This window comes from Aedes albopictus, chromosome 1, assembly GCF_035046485.1.
Source record: "Aedes albopictus strain Foshan chromosome 1, AalbF5, whole genome shotgun sequence".
Taxonomy (NCBI): Eukaryota; Metazoa; Arthropoda; class Insecta; order Diptera; family Culicidae; genus Aedes; species Aedes albopictus.
In genome coordinates, this window is record NC_085136.1 from 190068575 (window position 1) to 190085421 (window position 16847).

The following is a 16847-nucleotide window of genomic DNA, read 5'->3' on the forward strand; positions in this document are numbered from 1 at the left end:
GGGAGTATGGTCAGTAGTGTGGGACACCAAAATACATTTTACTCCTGTATACTTTTTGAGTTCCATTTTGGCCCCATATCAACTGTGCAAAATTTCAGCTCGATCGGAGAAACTATATTTTAGCGCCAGCCGTTTTAAATTTTCATACGATTTACTATGGGGAAAATCACTCTTTTAAAGAAAAATCACCACATGTTGCCCCTTAACCCCTCAAAATATATCGATGAATGATTTCTGTTGGAAATTTTACGAGGAACAAACCCTCTGAAGACCGCAAAGCGATCGAAGGCATGTGGAAAAAGTTATTGACTGAAAACCGAATGACATGCCCACGCTGTTTAACACGTAAGGAATAACAATAAATAATAAAATCTCGTCATTTTATCGATCGGGTAAGGCTTAATAACTTTTTCCACGAATGTCGCATCGCTTTGCGGTCTTCGGTGGTCTGATTCCCCGTGAAGTTATCTACAGAAATCATTCAACGACTTATTTTTAGGGATCAATGGTTGACCTCAAGCGATTTTTCTTTGAAGAGGTAAATTTTCCCCATAGTAAATCGTATGAAAAACTAAGAATGGCGGGCGCTAAAATATAGTTTCTTCGATCGATCTGAAATTTTGCACAGTTGATATGGGACCAAAATGGAGCTCAAAAAGTATACAGGAGTTGGAGTTTTTCCATTTTTTATATTTTCCCATATAAACCGTGTACCAGGCTAATGGTCAGGTATGACGATCAATATAACAGTTTTGGGATTGCCGTACAAAATGCATTACAGAGGGAAGGGATGGTTCTGACGTTACATAATAAATGGATGCTGACTCTGTAAAATGTTGTTCTAAATAATTGTAATGTTCATTAATAATCTGTTTATTCTGTCAATATTACTTATTTAAAATAAGCTGAAAATTCTTCTGCTGTTTCATATGATTTCATTATAAATTTCTTGAAGAGAACAGTCACAAGAAACAACTGGAGGCCTGAATTTGATCTAATATGCTGCAGAAGAAGCAGACCCTTCCATTTGCTACACCGATGAGAATAGAATATGTATGCCCTGAAGTTCGCGACCAGTCTCGACTGGCAATCCTTCTATGTAGCAGCTTATAAAAGCAAACCAGTGACACGGATGCAATGAGAGCGTAAAACGTTGCCCGAATGAATAAAAATGAATAAATTAAAAATTCCTCCTTTCCGGTACGATACGCGAGCCATCTCTTTCTCTCTCGCACGCGCCTTTTTCCTCAGGGCCAGAGGCTAAGGTACTCGCTCTGTGGCTGGCGTTCCGGTCTGTGGGATGAATATTTAGTATATTGCTTATGTATGTTTGTTTTTCCTCCTGTTTTTCCGCAGTTGCGCCGGTTTGCGCCTCCAGCAGTATCATGATCGTTGGTGCATCGCTGGACGAGCGAGTTCCGGTTCCGTGCCATGTAGTGTCCAACCCACGGGACGTTTCGTTCGACTGGAACTTCTCCAATAGTGGCGAACGCTTCGAGGTAACTAGTGGTCAATTTAATCTGCTGCAGGATTTTCACTCGTCAATCGGAGACAGCGACGAGTTCGGGGAGAGCCCTTCCATGTACGGCGGTTCGGAAGAGAATTTAGGTAGGTGCTCGACAAAAAAAAAACAAAACACTCGAGGGGTTTAGGCTGCACAGTTATTTACTGGTTTCATTCTGTTGCTCGACATGTATTCAAATACAGTAAACGATTGAAAAATTAGTACCATTTTTGGTTACCGCAAGTTCAGACCCCAAGAATAATTCAAGTAGAATCACTGATTCCTTTTCGATTATTGAATCGCTTACAAGGTTAGAAAAGACTCGTGCGAAATAAATTAGGTCATGCGAATAAATCAGCAAGCCCACAGTAGCAATTCATCCATCGCTTATAACGACCATTATCTCGTTTCAGAAACCATTTACGAATTGCTCTACACCCCCAAAAGTGAAAGAGATTACGGCACGTTGGCTTGCTGGGGGAAAAACTCGATTGGCAAGCAACTTGAACCGTGTCTGTTTCAGGTCGTTCCCGCAGGTAAGTGATAGCATTACATTTCTCCAATAATTAACATGTCACGTTGAAACCAAGCTCTTCTCAAAACAGAGGACAAGAAAATTGCTTACTACCACGCATTTACAATCCAATTTCCACCTAATTATCACCCTCCCCGAGAATAATACCAAAAAATACTTCTGTTTCCTTCTGCTCCGTGCTGCTTTTCGGTTGGACATCGGAAAACTCAGCAAAACCAGCCCCGTTGCGCAACTGCACCCTCCGGCCCTACTCAACGTTACTGGCGGCACCGCACGGTACTACATCTAATTCATCTGCAGCGTCAGCATCTTCGTCTTCGTCGTCGACATCGTTTTACTACGGGTCGCCTGGCAGCAGCAGTGATTTGGAAACGGCCGCCGCAGCCTCGGTGTTGTCGTCGTCAAACGGAGTCCCCACCATAGGTCAGCATTATCGAGAATCTAATTATATCAGCACACAATTCGTTAAAGATCGGAACGTGTCAAACGAGCGAACGAATATTACAAAATTTAATCAGAAAAGTACGTTTCACGGTAGCACTGATGGTGGTGACACAGTACTGAGAAGACGTGAACAGATCAAACAGAAAAATACCACCCACGGATACGACAGGATGAGCAACAAGATGGGAATGAGTGGCAGCCATGGAAGAATTAGTGCACCTAGTCATCACAGGGTGGGATTGACCTCCGATGAAACCGATGAAGACGACGAAGGAGACGAAAGAGGGGAGCCACGGGTGGCGGCTCAAATATCGTCAGCGCTTGCAGCAACATCCGCATCGGGAGAAGTGACAGGATCAGCAGCAACATCCGGTTCGTCTAGTTTTTCGCCATCAACAGGATCGTTCTCGTCATCTGATTCGTTCTCGGCATCATCGTTCTCATCGGCGTCGACCACCAGCGATGAGGAGAATAAGAGAAAAACAATTTCGGATAATGAAAGAACTAGCAGCATGAATTTGTTTAACACCGTAACGCTAGTCGAAGAGAGCTTCCAATCTAACTCCTATTCGACTGTTGGTGCAGGAAATCGTTTTCAAGCGGCCAGAACTACACCCGATGCTAATCACAGACTGGCGAAAAGAGAGAAACGTTTTAATGAAAATCTAGAAAATGAAATAAATAAAACACATTTCGACGATGATGATGAAATTTTCAATAGCACCACCAGTGGCAATCAGGACGACGACGATGGAAGCATTAGAACTATCCAGCCGGGTAGCAGCAGCATTAGCAGCAGTAGTAGTAGCATTAGTTCGAGTGCCGGTCCTAGTGAAAGGAATAATTATCACAGCACGGCCAGAGAGCTACCGATTGCAGCGAAATTGAGATCCGATAATATTCGGTACAATCAGTACCACTCGCTGGAAACGGGAGGCAGTGCGAGGCACACAGGAGCTGTCGGTTATAATCCTGGCACCGGTGTACATCCGTTTAACCACTATATAGAAAGCGTTGAGAGCAGTGCTCCCACAACGATGGAGCTCGAGTGTGTTGCCGGATACGACGGAGGATTGCCGCAGCATTTTTTTCTGGAAGCCTATGACTCGAGAACCCGCAAGCTCCGGCTCAATATCACAAGTGCACTTAGCGATGTTCCGTTGTTTCGTATTGATCTATCCGGTACGTATCGACTTCTATTGTGATCAGTTTTAATTAATTATAATACGTACAAATTTTACTGGTTGGGTACGTTTATACCGACATAACTTCAACACCAATCTACTTACTCTTACTCTTGAACAGACTACTAGTTGTCTTGTAACTTTTCAAATAACTAATTATAAAACTTGAACTAATAACTATTAACTATTTCACGTTACTCATGTATAAACATAATAGAGAAACAGACATCACACTGTGCCCGCTAAAATATTCAGTAAGTGATTTTTAATTTTTTTTTGTAGTTATGATTTCTCTGCGAAAGAGCCAGATGCCCATTCGTCATCGATTAAATTATCAGCCAAACCAATTTAAATTAAATAGTGCTTAGGAATAACTTTTGTTTGATTCGACGATTTCCGAACTTCAAAAACTCATAGCCATGCTCATTAGTGCCAAAGAAAATAGTTCTATAAGCATGAATCGGAATATTAACATGCCTGCTACAAGTTCTTCGAGGAATTTGTGCCAAAAAATTAAAGAAATAATGTAAAAACCACATTTGTGTTCCGAAGGACTGTTTTTTTTTTTCAATGTGTGTTGTAACCAGGGAAGTCATTTATGCAGATTTATCCGTATTACACAGATTTTTGAGCTTCCATGCAGATTTCGTTTTATATGAAATACAGATTTCTGAGCTAGAGGGTCCTCTTTATTTTTGTATGAGACACAGATTTTCGAAAGGAGTGATACAGATTTTTCAAAAAATCATCTGGCATCCCTGGTTGTAGCACATTAATAAGAACTAATAAAACATTTTAAGGTCCTTTGGGATGTCCGTTCCAGTGTTGCGAAATGAGCGAGTACTCACACAACTAGTCAAACTCACGAGTGAGTATGAGCAGTACACCTTAAACTCACCGTGAGTATTACTCACATTTGAGTAAGCGCTGTACAACTCACACTCACTCGTGAGTATTGACGTGCAGATACTCACTCACGAGTATGCTTTACTCATATTCAAACGGTAATCTAAAATTTATCTAAAGGCCTGGAATCCTATCAAACATTAAAATGGTATGAATCAGTAGACAAGGTTGCTTGTCAATAATTCTATTGTTGTTTTTTTTTTTGTTTTATTCTAGTGAATTGTATCTTACTGGTAGTTCTAAGCGCTCCGTTAAGGGCGGTCCTGAAGAGGTCCCCTTTGAGCCCAACAGCTCAACGGGCTTTTGTTTGAACTCAAACCTCTTGTACACAGAGATCAATCCCCTGAAATGCCTGAAATGGCTGTCATCCACATATAACTGGCGTGAAGCCAAATTTGGTGCAGGACGTGAGCTGATTTGAATGGGCGGTTGCATTAAGCTGAAAACAGTAGGGGGATTCACTTAACAGCGTTAACTGTTTAAACTGATTAAACGTCGCAATCACCAAGGCAATCTTTGATTATTTCATTCGCAAAATCATGAACCATTTCAAATAAGCAGAAAACCATGTTTTACGCAGCAATTGAATCTGTTTAGTGAGTACCCCTAGTGATTTTTTTTCTGTTAGTGCAGGCGTGACATTCACATATAATTGAGCTCAGCGTTGTTTTAAATGGACGAAATGTATTTGCATGCTTGTGCCACTTGTAAATTTAATAAAGAACACTAAACGCATTGAGCAAATGTGTAAACGATCGTTTATCAAATGCACGATAATTCGTACGACAAAGTTCGCTTCCGCACGTAGCAGATTGAAAGGCAGGCTGAAATTTCGTAAACGAGCCCGTTCGAGCCGGCTTCAAGAACTAATGCTTTCTTCAGGGGGTTGGCAGAGATAGTAATTAAGAAAAAGTAATTTTACGGAATCGTGTGGTGTGCTCGATTGGTAGCCGATTTGACCTTGGATTTGACAGTTCAATAGCAGCAGACCTGCTGTAAAGGCGCATATAGTGCTGAATTAATGCCATTTTAGCTGCTTATTGGTTACCTGGGTGTGATTACTGGCCATGTCAGTGGTAGGGTAAGTGTACCAATTATGGCTATAGTACCAATTATTCGCCATAGTTGATTTTTACCCTTCAACGATGTAAATCAACAAGAACAATTTTGTGAACAACAGATTACGTTCACAAAAGATGGTCGCACTCATTTAAATTCCACATTTTGCTCAAATCATGGTAGAAATAAATCATTTTTCTTATAATTTCGGCTTCCTTGCACCCTTTTTCGTCATAGTGTACCAGTTATGGCTAACCCCATAAGGAATGCACGCAAATAGTGCGAAAAGGAACTGAAGTTAAAAAATGTAACCATAACTGGTAGAGGGTTCCTATCATTGGCACACGCTGTAATAAATACTAAAAGTAGTTTCTGTTCCGTTTCTATATTTTTCGTGTAAAGTATGGAAACTAAGCTGTCTTTTAACTTATTGATGGCATTCGTTGGTCTTCTCGTTATTTTTGTATAAATAGCTTTCCTTAGATAGTGCCATGATTGGTACAGTAATTTGGCACTAGTAATTTGCTCGGCAGATTTTTTTTTCTTTTTAGGTCCGAGGCTCATATAATTAGAGTGGTCCAACTTTATATGAAAAAGAAAACTAAGACTTGAAAAAGCTTATGGGATTCCCTTGGGGATTCCTTCAGAACTTGTTCCTTTTTTTCATTCTTCAATCACTTTACCTAATTTACAGCTCTTTTGTCCACCAGGGCACTGCGTGAGCGATTCCAATTGGAAGCTGTACTTACACTTTGTACAGCTCCTAAATGTATTCTATTATAATTCTACTAGAACGAACTGGATTCCGTTGCGCTGCTTTCACTGCTACACTATCATGGTAGAATGATGAGCACGAGTATGTTGATGTGTGGCTCTTGTTCCTTTTCCAGTCCGATTGGGGGTCCATTATGAGTTGCCGTTAGCCGATATCCAGGTGTCCGGGTCCGTTGGAGCATATGCTCTGAAGAGGGTCAGGTGCCAGCTGCTCTCGGGGGGAAGAGCAACTGACGAAAAATTTCAAGTGCCGGGCTGGGATCGAACCCATGACCATCAACTTAAGAAGTGAACGTGTAGCCACTGCGCTACGGGCCCTGGCAATTTGTTCCTTTTGTCACCCATAAGTTCCAATAAAGTTTTGTTTCAATTCTATCAAGTCTAAGCACTTTTTTACGAAACATCCAGCAATTTGTGCTGATAGGGCACAAAGTTGTACCAGATTCTAGCAAAAAATTGCTTAAAAATCAACTATTCGTTTTGCTGGTTTTTGCTTTGCTGGATGCGTTTAGTGTGTAAGTTTCACGTTCGAAAGTTGAGTACTCAAGTAAATTTACTATTTTTTACTAAATTTTAAATTACAAACTGATCAAGTGTTTAGTATGAGGATAAACGTTACTTTTCCTTACGGAATAATAGAACGGACTATTTTTCCGCGCAGAAAAAACTACAGCTCTTTTAGATTTACAAGGGAGGCGTTACCAGTGTAAAATTTTTTTTCTTGCCTACTCAAGTAATTTTGAAGCGAAACCACTATTTGTTCATTATATGCCCCATCTTTTTGCACAGTAATAGAAACTAGCCATATGGGAAAAAACGATCAAGTGTATGCAGAAAAGAAAAGTTTTAAATGTTTGGACCTAGGAGATGCTGTAATGGACCCTACCATTTTTAATTTGAAGGTAGGTAAATATATGCCAAACATCTTTATTGAATACCGTAAAGTGACCCGACGTATGCGAAAAAAGTTATATCATTGACAAAGTGTGGTGAAATATAGAGATTTTCCAATTGATGATATTACTTTGCATGCGAGTTTTTAGCCCATGGTGCCAAAGCTCTCGAGCAAATCCACCTTTCCTCGAAAACTGTGCCTTGTATATAAATAATCACCATTGCAGTACAGAACAAACGAAAACATCATTTCAAACCAACAAAAATAACTTACTCACTAAACTCACCGTGAGTAAAATGAGTAACTCACGCGTGAGTAATGACGTCATACTCTCGCGTGAGTATTACTCACTTGTGAGTAATACTCACGCGAGAGTATGACGTCATTACTCACGCGTGAGTATACTCATACGCGAGTAACTCACAGCGTGAGCATTACTCGCAAATGAGTAAGGTGAGTGAGTATTTTTTACTCGTGAGCATGAGTTTCGCAACACTGGTCCGTTCCCGAACATCCTTATATTCTTTTTAACCCTGTTGCCGATTTTTATCCAGAATCAAAATCTCTACCTATGATGGTTAAACTTATCGGTGGGCATCACTGCATTTTGCAGTGAAACATAGTAGCCATGATTCCAGTGTGCTACCTTTGGCACCATATGCAGCAATGTTGCCTGCGTGAAAGCTGGAGAATCACTGTTTAAGTTTGTCCAGTTTTTTTTTTTTTTTTTTTTACTAGGTTTCAAGCTGCACTCTGAATAGAGTTGAAACCTCTACACTAGACCCGAAGATAGAAAAGAGTACGTAATCTTTCAGAAGCAGTTTGCCAGCCGTACGCGGAAAATGATACCCATTAAGACACTGTTGCAACTGACTCAGAAAGATACGGTAGAAGATCGGAAAGTTTGCAATTGGTCAGTCAGTCAGGATTTGCCTATGTAGTGTTATGGTCACACGGTTTGTGTTTGTCTCCTTGTTTGATTTTGTGGTATGGTTAAATATGTTTTTCTCCTCGTTAAGTCAGTTGTCGTATGTTGTTTTTTTTTCATCGAATCAATCGAACCCTGTATGTTAAAATATAGTCGATCATGTGTCAAATTGTTTTCTTTATTTCGCTAATCGTTTTCTACTTGTGTTCATCTCTTGTGTCCTTAAATTGTCATCGGTCCAAAATCCACAGAAACATGTAACTGAACTTCTGAACATCTAAGAGATAATCAAAAATACGCCAAGTTGGTCAGTTGATTGCAATAAAATTTTAAAATAATAAAGATTTCATGTCAACTTTCATCCCGATACAAATACTATTAAAAATATTTAAATTCGTTCAATTGTCCTATCGGTCCTACCTAGATGAACCATGTCATTTTCTCAAGCGTAGCCTAGAAATGTCAACCTAGTCATACACAAGTAACGTTGTTCAGTTAATATAAAGCAGTCAGTTTTTGTCCAAAATGTCACGTCGAACGCATTGACGTCAACAATGCGTTTAAGTGTTCGCACGTTAGCTTTGAATCTATCAGCACAATTAAGTGCTGCAAATCTCCTTCCCACTATTGATTCTTCGGTCTATTTTTATTGCTTTATTTAAAGAAAATATGACCAACTAACATTGTAAAAATTCGAAAAAGCGACTATGACATTAATAAATTACTATGTAATAAAAATCAACCGAGTAACGTGGGAAATAGAGTCCAAACAACATTTTGAAGTCAGATGGCTGTAAAAGGTTCCAAAACCTGTCACAAATCCTATAAGGTATGCGCACAGCAAAATCTGGCCAAAGAAAATCAAGCAGTAATAATTCATTCTAACTTGTTCCCAAACCAAAAGCAATTCATCGTTAAAAAAGCATTAATTTACCTTAAATCAACATCAAGACATTGCTGATTTGACTTGTTATATCCGTCATCTCGAGCTTTGAGCTTGAGTCCTTCCGTAAAGTTTTGCACAGTACCTTCGACCGCATGCCAAGAAATTTTTACCACCTTTGTGTCAAAATCAATCTTATTTTTCGATGAAAGCTGTCGTTCTTGACATTTTTTGAAGGTTCCAATTCACGGTTACTCAATATTTTTCAATTGGGTTGAGTTTTGAAGTGTATGAGATTTTACGTTTTTTGGAAAAATGCAGTACAATTTCTACATAGTTTTCTGCATACAAACGCAAGCATTCTCCGCCAAAAACAGGGGACAAAAATTAATTCAAATCAATACACAATATCTAAGCTTTTGAAAAAGGGGTGCCAGCCATTTTTCCCGACATTTCCCGTAGTGAAAAAGATGATTTGCTGTACATGTATTTCTAAAAGTTCGGTTTTTCAAATCACAAATTCATCTTGTTAACCAAACTATGTATTTCTTACCAAACTTCGATTTTTTCTTGCTCTTAAGTTGATCTGCAACCTTTCCAGGTTGTAATGATGTATAGAATCGAATACTTGAAAGCTAACTTAGGTCTGCGGGGACGGTCGCTTTAATGTACATTGTCAGATTTTCAGCACGTTTGTGCAAAAACTTTTCGAGGACTTCTTGTTCCCTTGACTCTATTTTAAACACAATGTCAAAATATATCCCGAAGTAAATATTTTTCGTTTCCTTACACAATAAGCTTTCATTTGCGCCAAAGATTGCCACGATTCGTTGAAAATAGAGAAATTTCTATCCAAAATGCGGTGGCTAGATTTTGCTGTGTTGAAACGTCTTTGACCTCGGGAGCTCCTGCGGTCCCAGAAGGAGACCCGCTTAGACCCCAAGCTGCTGGTCTGACCGTCGGCAGCTTCCGGGGTGGGCGCGAAAGGCCTCTTTTGCTCCCGAGTCCCAGGGCGTTAAAAGGTGGGGAGAGTTTTCGGATGGTGTGGGAAAGTGGAACATTTACTTACGTTTAAAGCTATCCGATGTATTGCACCCAATGAGGCAGACTTGGTGATGGCGCGAGCGTGGTAGTTTCGCACGAGGTAATTTCGTCGGTCGGCCGTCCAGGTCGTGTCTTGGCATCGGTCACACGGTATTCCGGTCCCTCATGCAGGGGGGGGGGGGGGGAATTATGAGCACTACAGTGTCACTGGTGATAATAACCCTAACGGGCTCTGGTGCGTTATCGAGGGTTACGGGCACCGTACCCGTTTGTCGAGGGGCGGGGGGCACGATCGGCGTCTATCGTGGTCGTGGATAAGTTGATGAACCCGAACGTTCGTCTCGAGGTGCTACTGGCCGGACGACACTACGACCCGTCTTGGCTCCCACGTGCGCCGAGTATCTCGTTCCAACCGTCACTGCCCCGAGAAGTCGTTTCTCCGCCACCTGATCGTCGCATACGAAACATTTGACGAAGACCCCTCCCCCACGTGTAGAGAGGGGGGGGGGTTGTACTGGTACACACTACCGAAATTCCGGGGATTTCTAATCTTCGAGCCGCGCGCGCACGTCCTTGCGGTGAAGAGCGCTATAACCAACTGCCGGTCTCGGTCGCACCGATTTCTGCAGAGACCGATCACATTCGCCCTGATTCCCGAATATTTCTCCGATCGTGCCCTATCGGTGCTCGCTTCGGCCTTTTTCGCCGCCGTAGTTCCGCTATTCCAGTGCAGCAGACTTCAGGCTAGTTTATCGCTCATCCCCTCATCGCTTTTGGTGCTATTGGTCCACGCATCATCATTGGTGCTACCGTCCAACACGTTCAAAATGCACGTTACCGTGTTAAAAGTGCGATCCTTCTTTCCGAGACCATATTCAGTTCAAATGTTACTGTTTAGGACGGTAACATATCCCCCACTGGTAGGGTAAAAAGAAACTTGGAATACAAGTTTCTTTTGCCTTGCACTATGCATTGTTGTTGTTAACATTGAGACAAAAAAAAACAACTTTTTCTAATCTGAGTGACACGGTTCGCACTTAGTAAAAAACAAAACTGAAATTCTGACACGAGTTGCCTTTACCAAAGGGTCAAAATTTTCAATGAAATGAGTTGCACTGACACCATTATTGAGTATTGGATCTCTTACGACGGAGCAAAAGTTAAAACGAAGTCGACACCATTACAATCATGCAAATCATTGATGACCAACCACTTCTCTAAGTTCATCTGCGTGAAGATAAGTGGATAATGGTTACCGTTGCCTTCGTCGGCTACTGGTAAACTAAAAATCGTCTTTGAATCGTTGACGACCGAAGTGTCAGATCGACATTTGTTGGAACTCTCTCGCCATTTGATTGCACGACTGAGATCAGGACCACATATAGCGGTAGACTTCTCATTTCGTGTTATCATTGGCTCATATGTCCAGCACAAATGATGTCGATCAACACTGTATTCTCTTTCTATTATTTGTGAGAGAGAGCTAGTGATCAAATCGAGAGGATATCGTCCCCGATTGATCTGGCATACTACCAAAGAATCCCGGGATTTCGGTGTGGGTATTGACCTGCATCTTGTACGATCAGGCACCGCGCGGTGGCTTTATTGTGAAGCTTTGATGAGTTTATGTGGACGTCTCCACTAAACTATCTGCAAATTTCCAGATACAACATCTATACATAGTTACGCACTCAATAGCTATGCTATGGGCCAGAGGATAGAAGAGTTGCTCTAGAGTCTACGACTATCAAACGGGTCGTTCCGGACCAGTCACAGACTGAAACTGACCTCACATTGTAGGTAGCCGAAAGATACATTTTTGAATTGTCTGCCACGGAGCAGCAACGGATTGAATAATTTGAAAATCCTAGGGTATGTCATGCGTTTGATAAGCAAGTAGGTGTTCATTGCTCCTGCCAGCGACAGTTCCATGCATGAAACTGGATTGCATTGTTTATAAACGAAAACCATTCAAAAAAAATTCCAATTAGAATTTCTACAAAGACGAAAATGTCAACAAACAACAGGTTTTACAGTCAATCATACTGCCACTTCTTCATTAGGCAAAGTTTCTCCTGAAACCCCATGAAGATTGGCCGAAATGTTCGACTATGACTAACGAAAAGAATAACGACAATTGCGAAAATTCCTTCAAGCTATGCAGAAGCAATCGCAATTATCTGAAATTGGTAATCCTAACGCATATCTCATGCTTGTGAAAAAAAAATAAAAAAATAAGAACGATCTGAATAATAACAAAATATCCAACAAAACCAACGAAAAATAACATGCAACAATAAGAAAATAAATAATACTTTAGTCTATGAGCAAGTTGTTAGCTACAACGTATCAAAATCGGTATTGAGACTGAAATTGCGATGCTCTTATGAGATTGTGTGTTGGCGATAAATGTGGCAAAATTGTTTGGTCAAATGGTCGAAAGGTAGCTTCAAACGTCGTACATTTTCCAAACTTTTCCTTGAATTCAATGCTCATCCCCGCGAAAATGACTATTTTTTTGTTGAATTTCAGTTGCTTTTTAATTAGAGGTGGTGCGAAGCTTCGTCACGGCCCAAATTATAGAAAGTAGATTATTTTCTTTGTGGGACCAGCGGGGATAAATTTGAGAACATGGTTCGAAAACTCCCCCAACGCTTGTTGAGAAAAATTATTCAGGAATAATTTTTCCTCCTGAGAACCTGGAATGGTACTTTTTTTCGTTGGGCGCCAATGAAACGTCTTTGACCTCGGGAGCTCCTGCGGTCCCAGAAGGAGACCCGCTTAGACCCCAAGCTGCTGGTCTGACCGTCGGCAGCTTCCGGGGTGGGCGCGAAAGGCCTCTTTTGCTCCCGAGTCCCAGGGCGTTAAAAGGTGGGGAGAGTTTTCGGATGGTGTGGGAAAGTGGAACATTTACTTACGTTTAAAGCTATCCGATGTATTGCACCCAATGAGGCAGACTTGGTGATGGCGCGAGCGTGGTAGTTTCGCACGAGGTAATTTCGTCGGTCGGCCGTCCAGGTCGTGTCTTGGCATCGGTCACACGGTATTCCGGTCCCTCATGCAGGGGGGGGGGGGGGGGGAATTATGAGCACTACAGTGTCACTGGTGATAATAACCCTAACGGGCTCTGGTGCGTTATCGAGGGTTACGGGCACCGTACCCGTTTGTCGAGGGGCGGGGGGCACGATCGGCGTCTATCGTGGTCGTGGATAAGTTGATGAACCCGAACGTTCGTCTCGAGGTGCTACTGGCCGGACGACACTACGACCCGTCTTGGCTCCCACGTGCGCCGAGTATCTCGTTCCAACCGTCACTGCCCCGAGAAGTCGTTTCTCCGCCACCTGATCGTCGCATACGAAACATTTGACGAAGACCCCTCCCCCACGTGTAGAGAGGGGGGGGGGGTTGTACTGGTACACACTACCGAAATTCCGGGGATTTCTAATCTTCGAGCCGCGCGCGCACGTCCTTGCGGTGAAGAGCGCTATAACCAACTGCCGGTCTCGGTCGCACCGATTTCTGCAGAGACCGATCACATTCGCCCTGATTCCCGAATATTTCTCCGATCGTGCCCTATCGGTGCTCGCTTCGGCCTTTTTCGCCGCCGTAGTTCCGCTATTCCAGTGCAGCAGACTTCAGGCTAGTTTATCGCTCATCCCCTCATCGCTTTTGGTGCTATTGGTCCACGCATCATCATTGGTGCTACCGTCCAACACGTTCAAAATGCACGTTACCGTGTTGAAAGTGCGATCCTTCTTTCCGAGACCATATTCAGTTCAAATGTTACTGTTTAGGACGGTAACAGTGTGCATACCTTAATACTTTTATTAGGATTTGTAACGATCATCAAAACCTTCTCAAATCCAACCGACTTGGAATTATTGCTTGGGAATAGACTCTACTGAGCCCCGGCGGTTCCTCCTGTTTATCGAGCATGTCGGATGCATATGATCAGCCATACTCCATCTGCAGCAGCCGGTTCGTGATGAATCGTTGGAGGCGCATTAAAGTGTTAAAAAGGTGATATGTTTCACTAAAGACCACTACATTACAATAATCAAAATGAAACTCCTTCACTTTAAAACCGTCAACCCCTGCGAACTTGGCCAGGGTCTGTTTAAGTTTGTCCAGTTGGATACAAATCGATAGCTAATTAATGAGGCGTCCGATTTGAATGTGATCAACTAAACCACTAGGGCACTTGAGGAAATGCTACGGACGATTGAATGAAAAACATCGTTTTCTCAAAGTAATTCCCTTACAAACTTTGAAGAGCTTGTGCAGTAGGCCGTTCTTTATTTTGCAAAAAAATGAAAATGTGTTAAGTTCGTTAGAAAAGGATCGTTTTAGCTAAGAAATGATCGTGTCAAAATTTGAAGTCCGTATCTCAAGGCTAAGTGGTCCCTCAAGGAGCCTAAAGTTGTCAAAAATTGTACTTACAAAACTACATGAAGTTTTTTTCGACGAAAAAAATACGCTTTTCTACTGAAACCGATGATTTTAGGACCCTATAGCAGTGCTGCGAAATGTCAGTATCAACCGACATTTAAAGCTGAAATTGAGATAGGTAACCACTCATTTTTCCATTTACCATAGGAATATCAATTGACTAGCCTCTGATCATTCAATTGTCATCAGCTCCAGCTTCAGTCAAGGCACATATCATTCGATTGAGCACCAGCTAGGAAGCAAAATTTGTGCTGTTGTAGATTTAAAGCTTTTACCATGATTGATGACGTCAAACCCGACATCAACCTTTCATTCACCTATTTTTATTCTGGCCACCAAACCCAACATAGACCCAATAGTTGTTCGATGTTGGTTCAACAGTGGTCCAACGTTCGATAAAAATTGACCCGGCTTTGACCCGACATTCTATATTTTTTCAGTCTGGCGGAATTTTGCAGAGTTTTTCGTGTTTCGTGCCCTGCTACTCATTCGAGTGACAATTTATTAAATTGACAAGGATTCGCTTCTCATTTGATAGGAGCTCTGAACATGACAAGAAGGAAAAATTCCTGAAAAGATTTGTTGTTTAGAGTTCAAATGAATGAGATGAATTTTTGCTACACTGTCCTATAGGGCCAAAAATGTGATTGGAATTGCGATATCTCCACTCGTTTCTGAGTTATTGACAAAAAAAAAACAACCGAAAAATCAGCATTTTTGACCATTTTTTAGATCCTGCAGGAAACTTACCCTATTTTGTTCAATAACTTAAAAACGAGAAGAGATATCGCAATTATAAGCACATTTTTGGTCCTATAGGGTCCTAAAATCATCGGTTTTTGCAGAAAAGCGTATTTTTTCGTCGAAAAAATTTCAATTTTTTCTAGTCCCATACAATGTTTGACAATTTTAGGCCCCTTGAGGGACCACTTAGCCTTGAGATACGGACTTCAAATTTTGACACGATCATTTCTTAGCTAAAACGATTCTTTTCCACTAACGAACTTAAAACATTTCCAATTTTTACAAAATAAGGGACGGCCTATTGTTCAGTCTCAATTTTCAACCGAATGAGCTCAAATTTTGGAAGAAGGCATAGAATCTGGTTATGAATCGAATAAGCGGTGTGGAGCAAAAACGAATTATTGAACCACGCTAATACATAACATTTCAATCAACGCCAACTAACAATACCTATTTATAACATATTCTGATTTATCGACCGTATTCTATTAATAACTTGATGATTTTGTGGCTATATCGGTATCTTTCTACTCATAGTATAAGGGAGTAGAGATCAAAGTGGATAATGGAATGATAGATATGATAGAATTCGCTAGGTAGCGAACAAGTGTGAAAATATTATAGAAGGTGAAATTAGGCAAGTAGACCATGTATTGAACGAATACATCGAATGCGTGAAACTTCTGCCGTGCGACCTGTGCTTTTAAACAGATCGGCTTGGTTGGTAGTTCATACCACCTTACCAAGACTGGCAAAAGTTTCAGGCACCCGACTGCCTATGTATTGTTCTGTTTTCATCACAAATTCTATCGATCGGTAGCTTTTTCGGAATTCGCACTCCGTTCATAGGGGTTATCCACTTTGATCTCTACTCCCTTATACTATGAGTAGAAAGAGACCGATATAGCCACAAAATCGTCAAGTTGACAATATTTATTTTTCCAATGAAAAATCAGCAAAAATTAAAACAAATTCCGATTTCAACACATTTAATTAACTAAGCTTTGATGCTTTGCTTAGTCTCTGCTAAATCTCCAAAGACTATGAGATTCCGTTTTCTGCTTAAACTTCCTTTGACAGCAAGTCCAATTTAAAAAATAGCTTTGTTTATTTTTCATTCGCAAACATGTGATTTGGAGGGGCTTGGAAAAAATCTACAAATCCTTTTTGTCGTTTATACAGTTTATGTACAAAAGACTGAAACATGAAAGTCTAAAATAACAAATAGATATAAATAACCTAAGGCTGTATCACGAAAGGCTGAAAATATCAAAAGTCTGAAATGGCATAAGACTGCAATAAAGTGTATCGAGTATTCCAATTTTGACGTTTCTCCTCTTTGTTTTATCCAGGCTCGTTAGACTGCAAAAGTGATTCGACCAGTTTTCACACGGAGTAAGCCCAAAATCAGCCATGTTCAACACTGAAAACACGGAAAAACATCCATCTTACACTGATTTAATGGTAGGGGAACGAAGCCAAAAATACCAAAATGGGG

At 41.1% G+C, this 16847-nt stretch overlaps 1 protein-coding gene across 6 annotated transcripts in view; it reads left to right on the forward strand.

Annotated features, from left to right (window-relative positions):
* LOC115257156 (uncharacterized) overlaps nucleotides 1–16847 on the forward strand; it is a 771557-nt gene that overhangs the window by 669758 nt on the left and 84952 nt on the right. For all 6 annotated transcript variants that reach the window (XR_009996344.1, XM_062846034.1, XM_062846035.1 and 3 more), the window contains 3 exons: nucleotides 1357–1608; nucleotides 1918–2040; nucleotides 2250–3665. Coding sequence is in view for 5 of the 6 variants with exons in the window: in XM_062846034.1 (XP_062702018.1) it covers nucleotides 1357–1608; nucleotides 1918–2040; nucleotides 2250–3665 (1791 nt within the window). In the remaining variant the exon portion in view is untranslated. The remainder of the gene's footprint in view (nucleotides 1–1356; nucleotides 1609–1917; nucleotides 2041–2249; nucleotides 3666–16847) is intronic.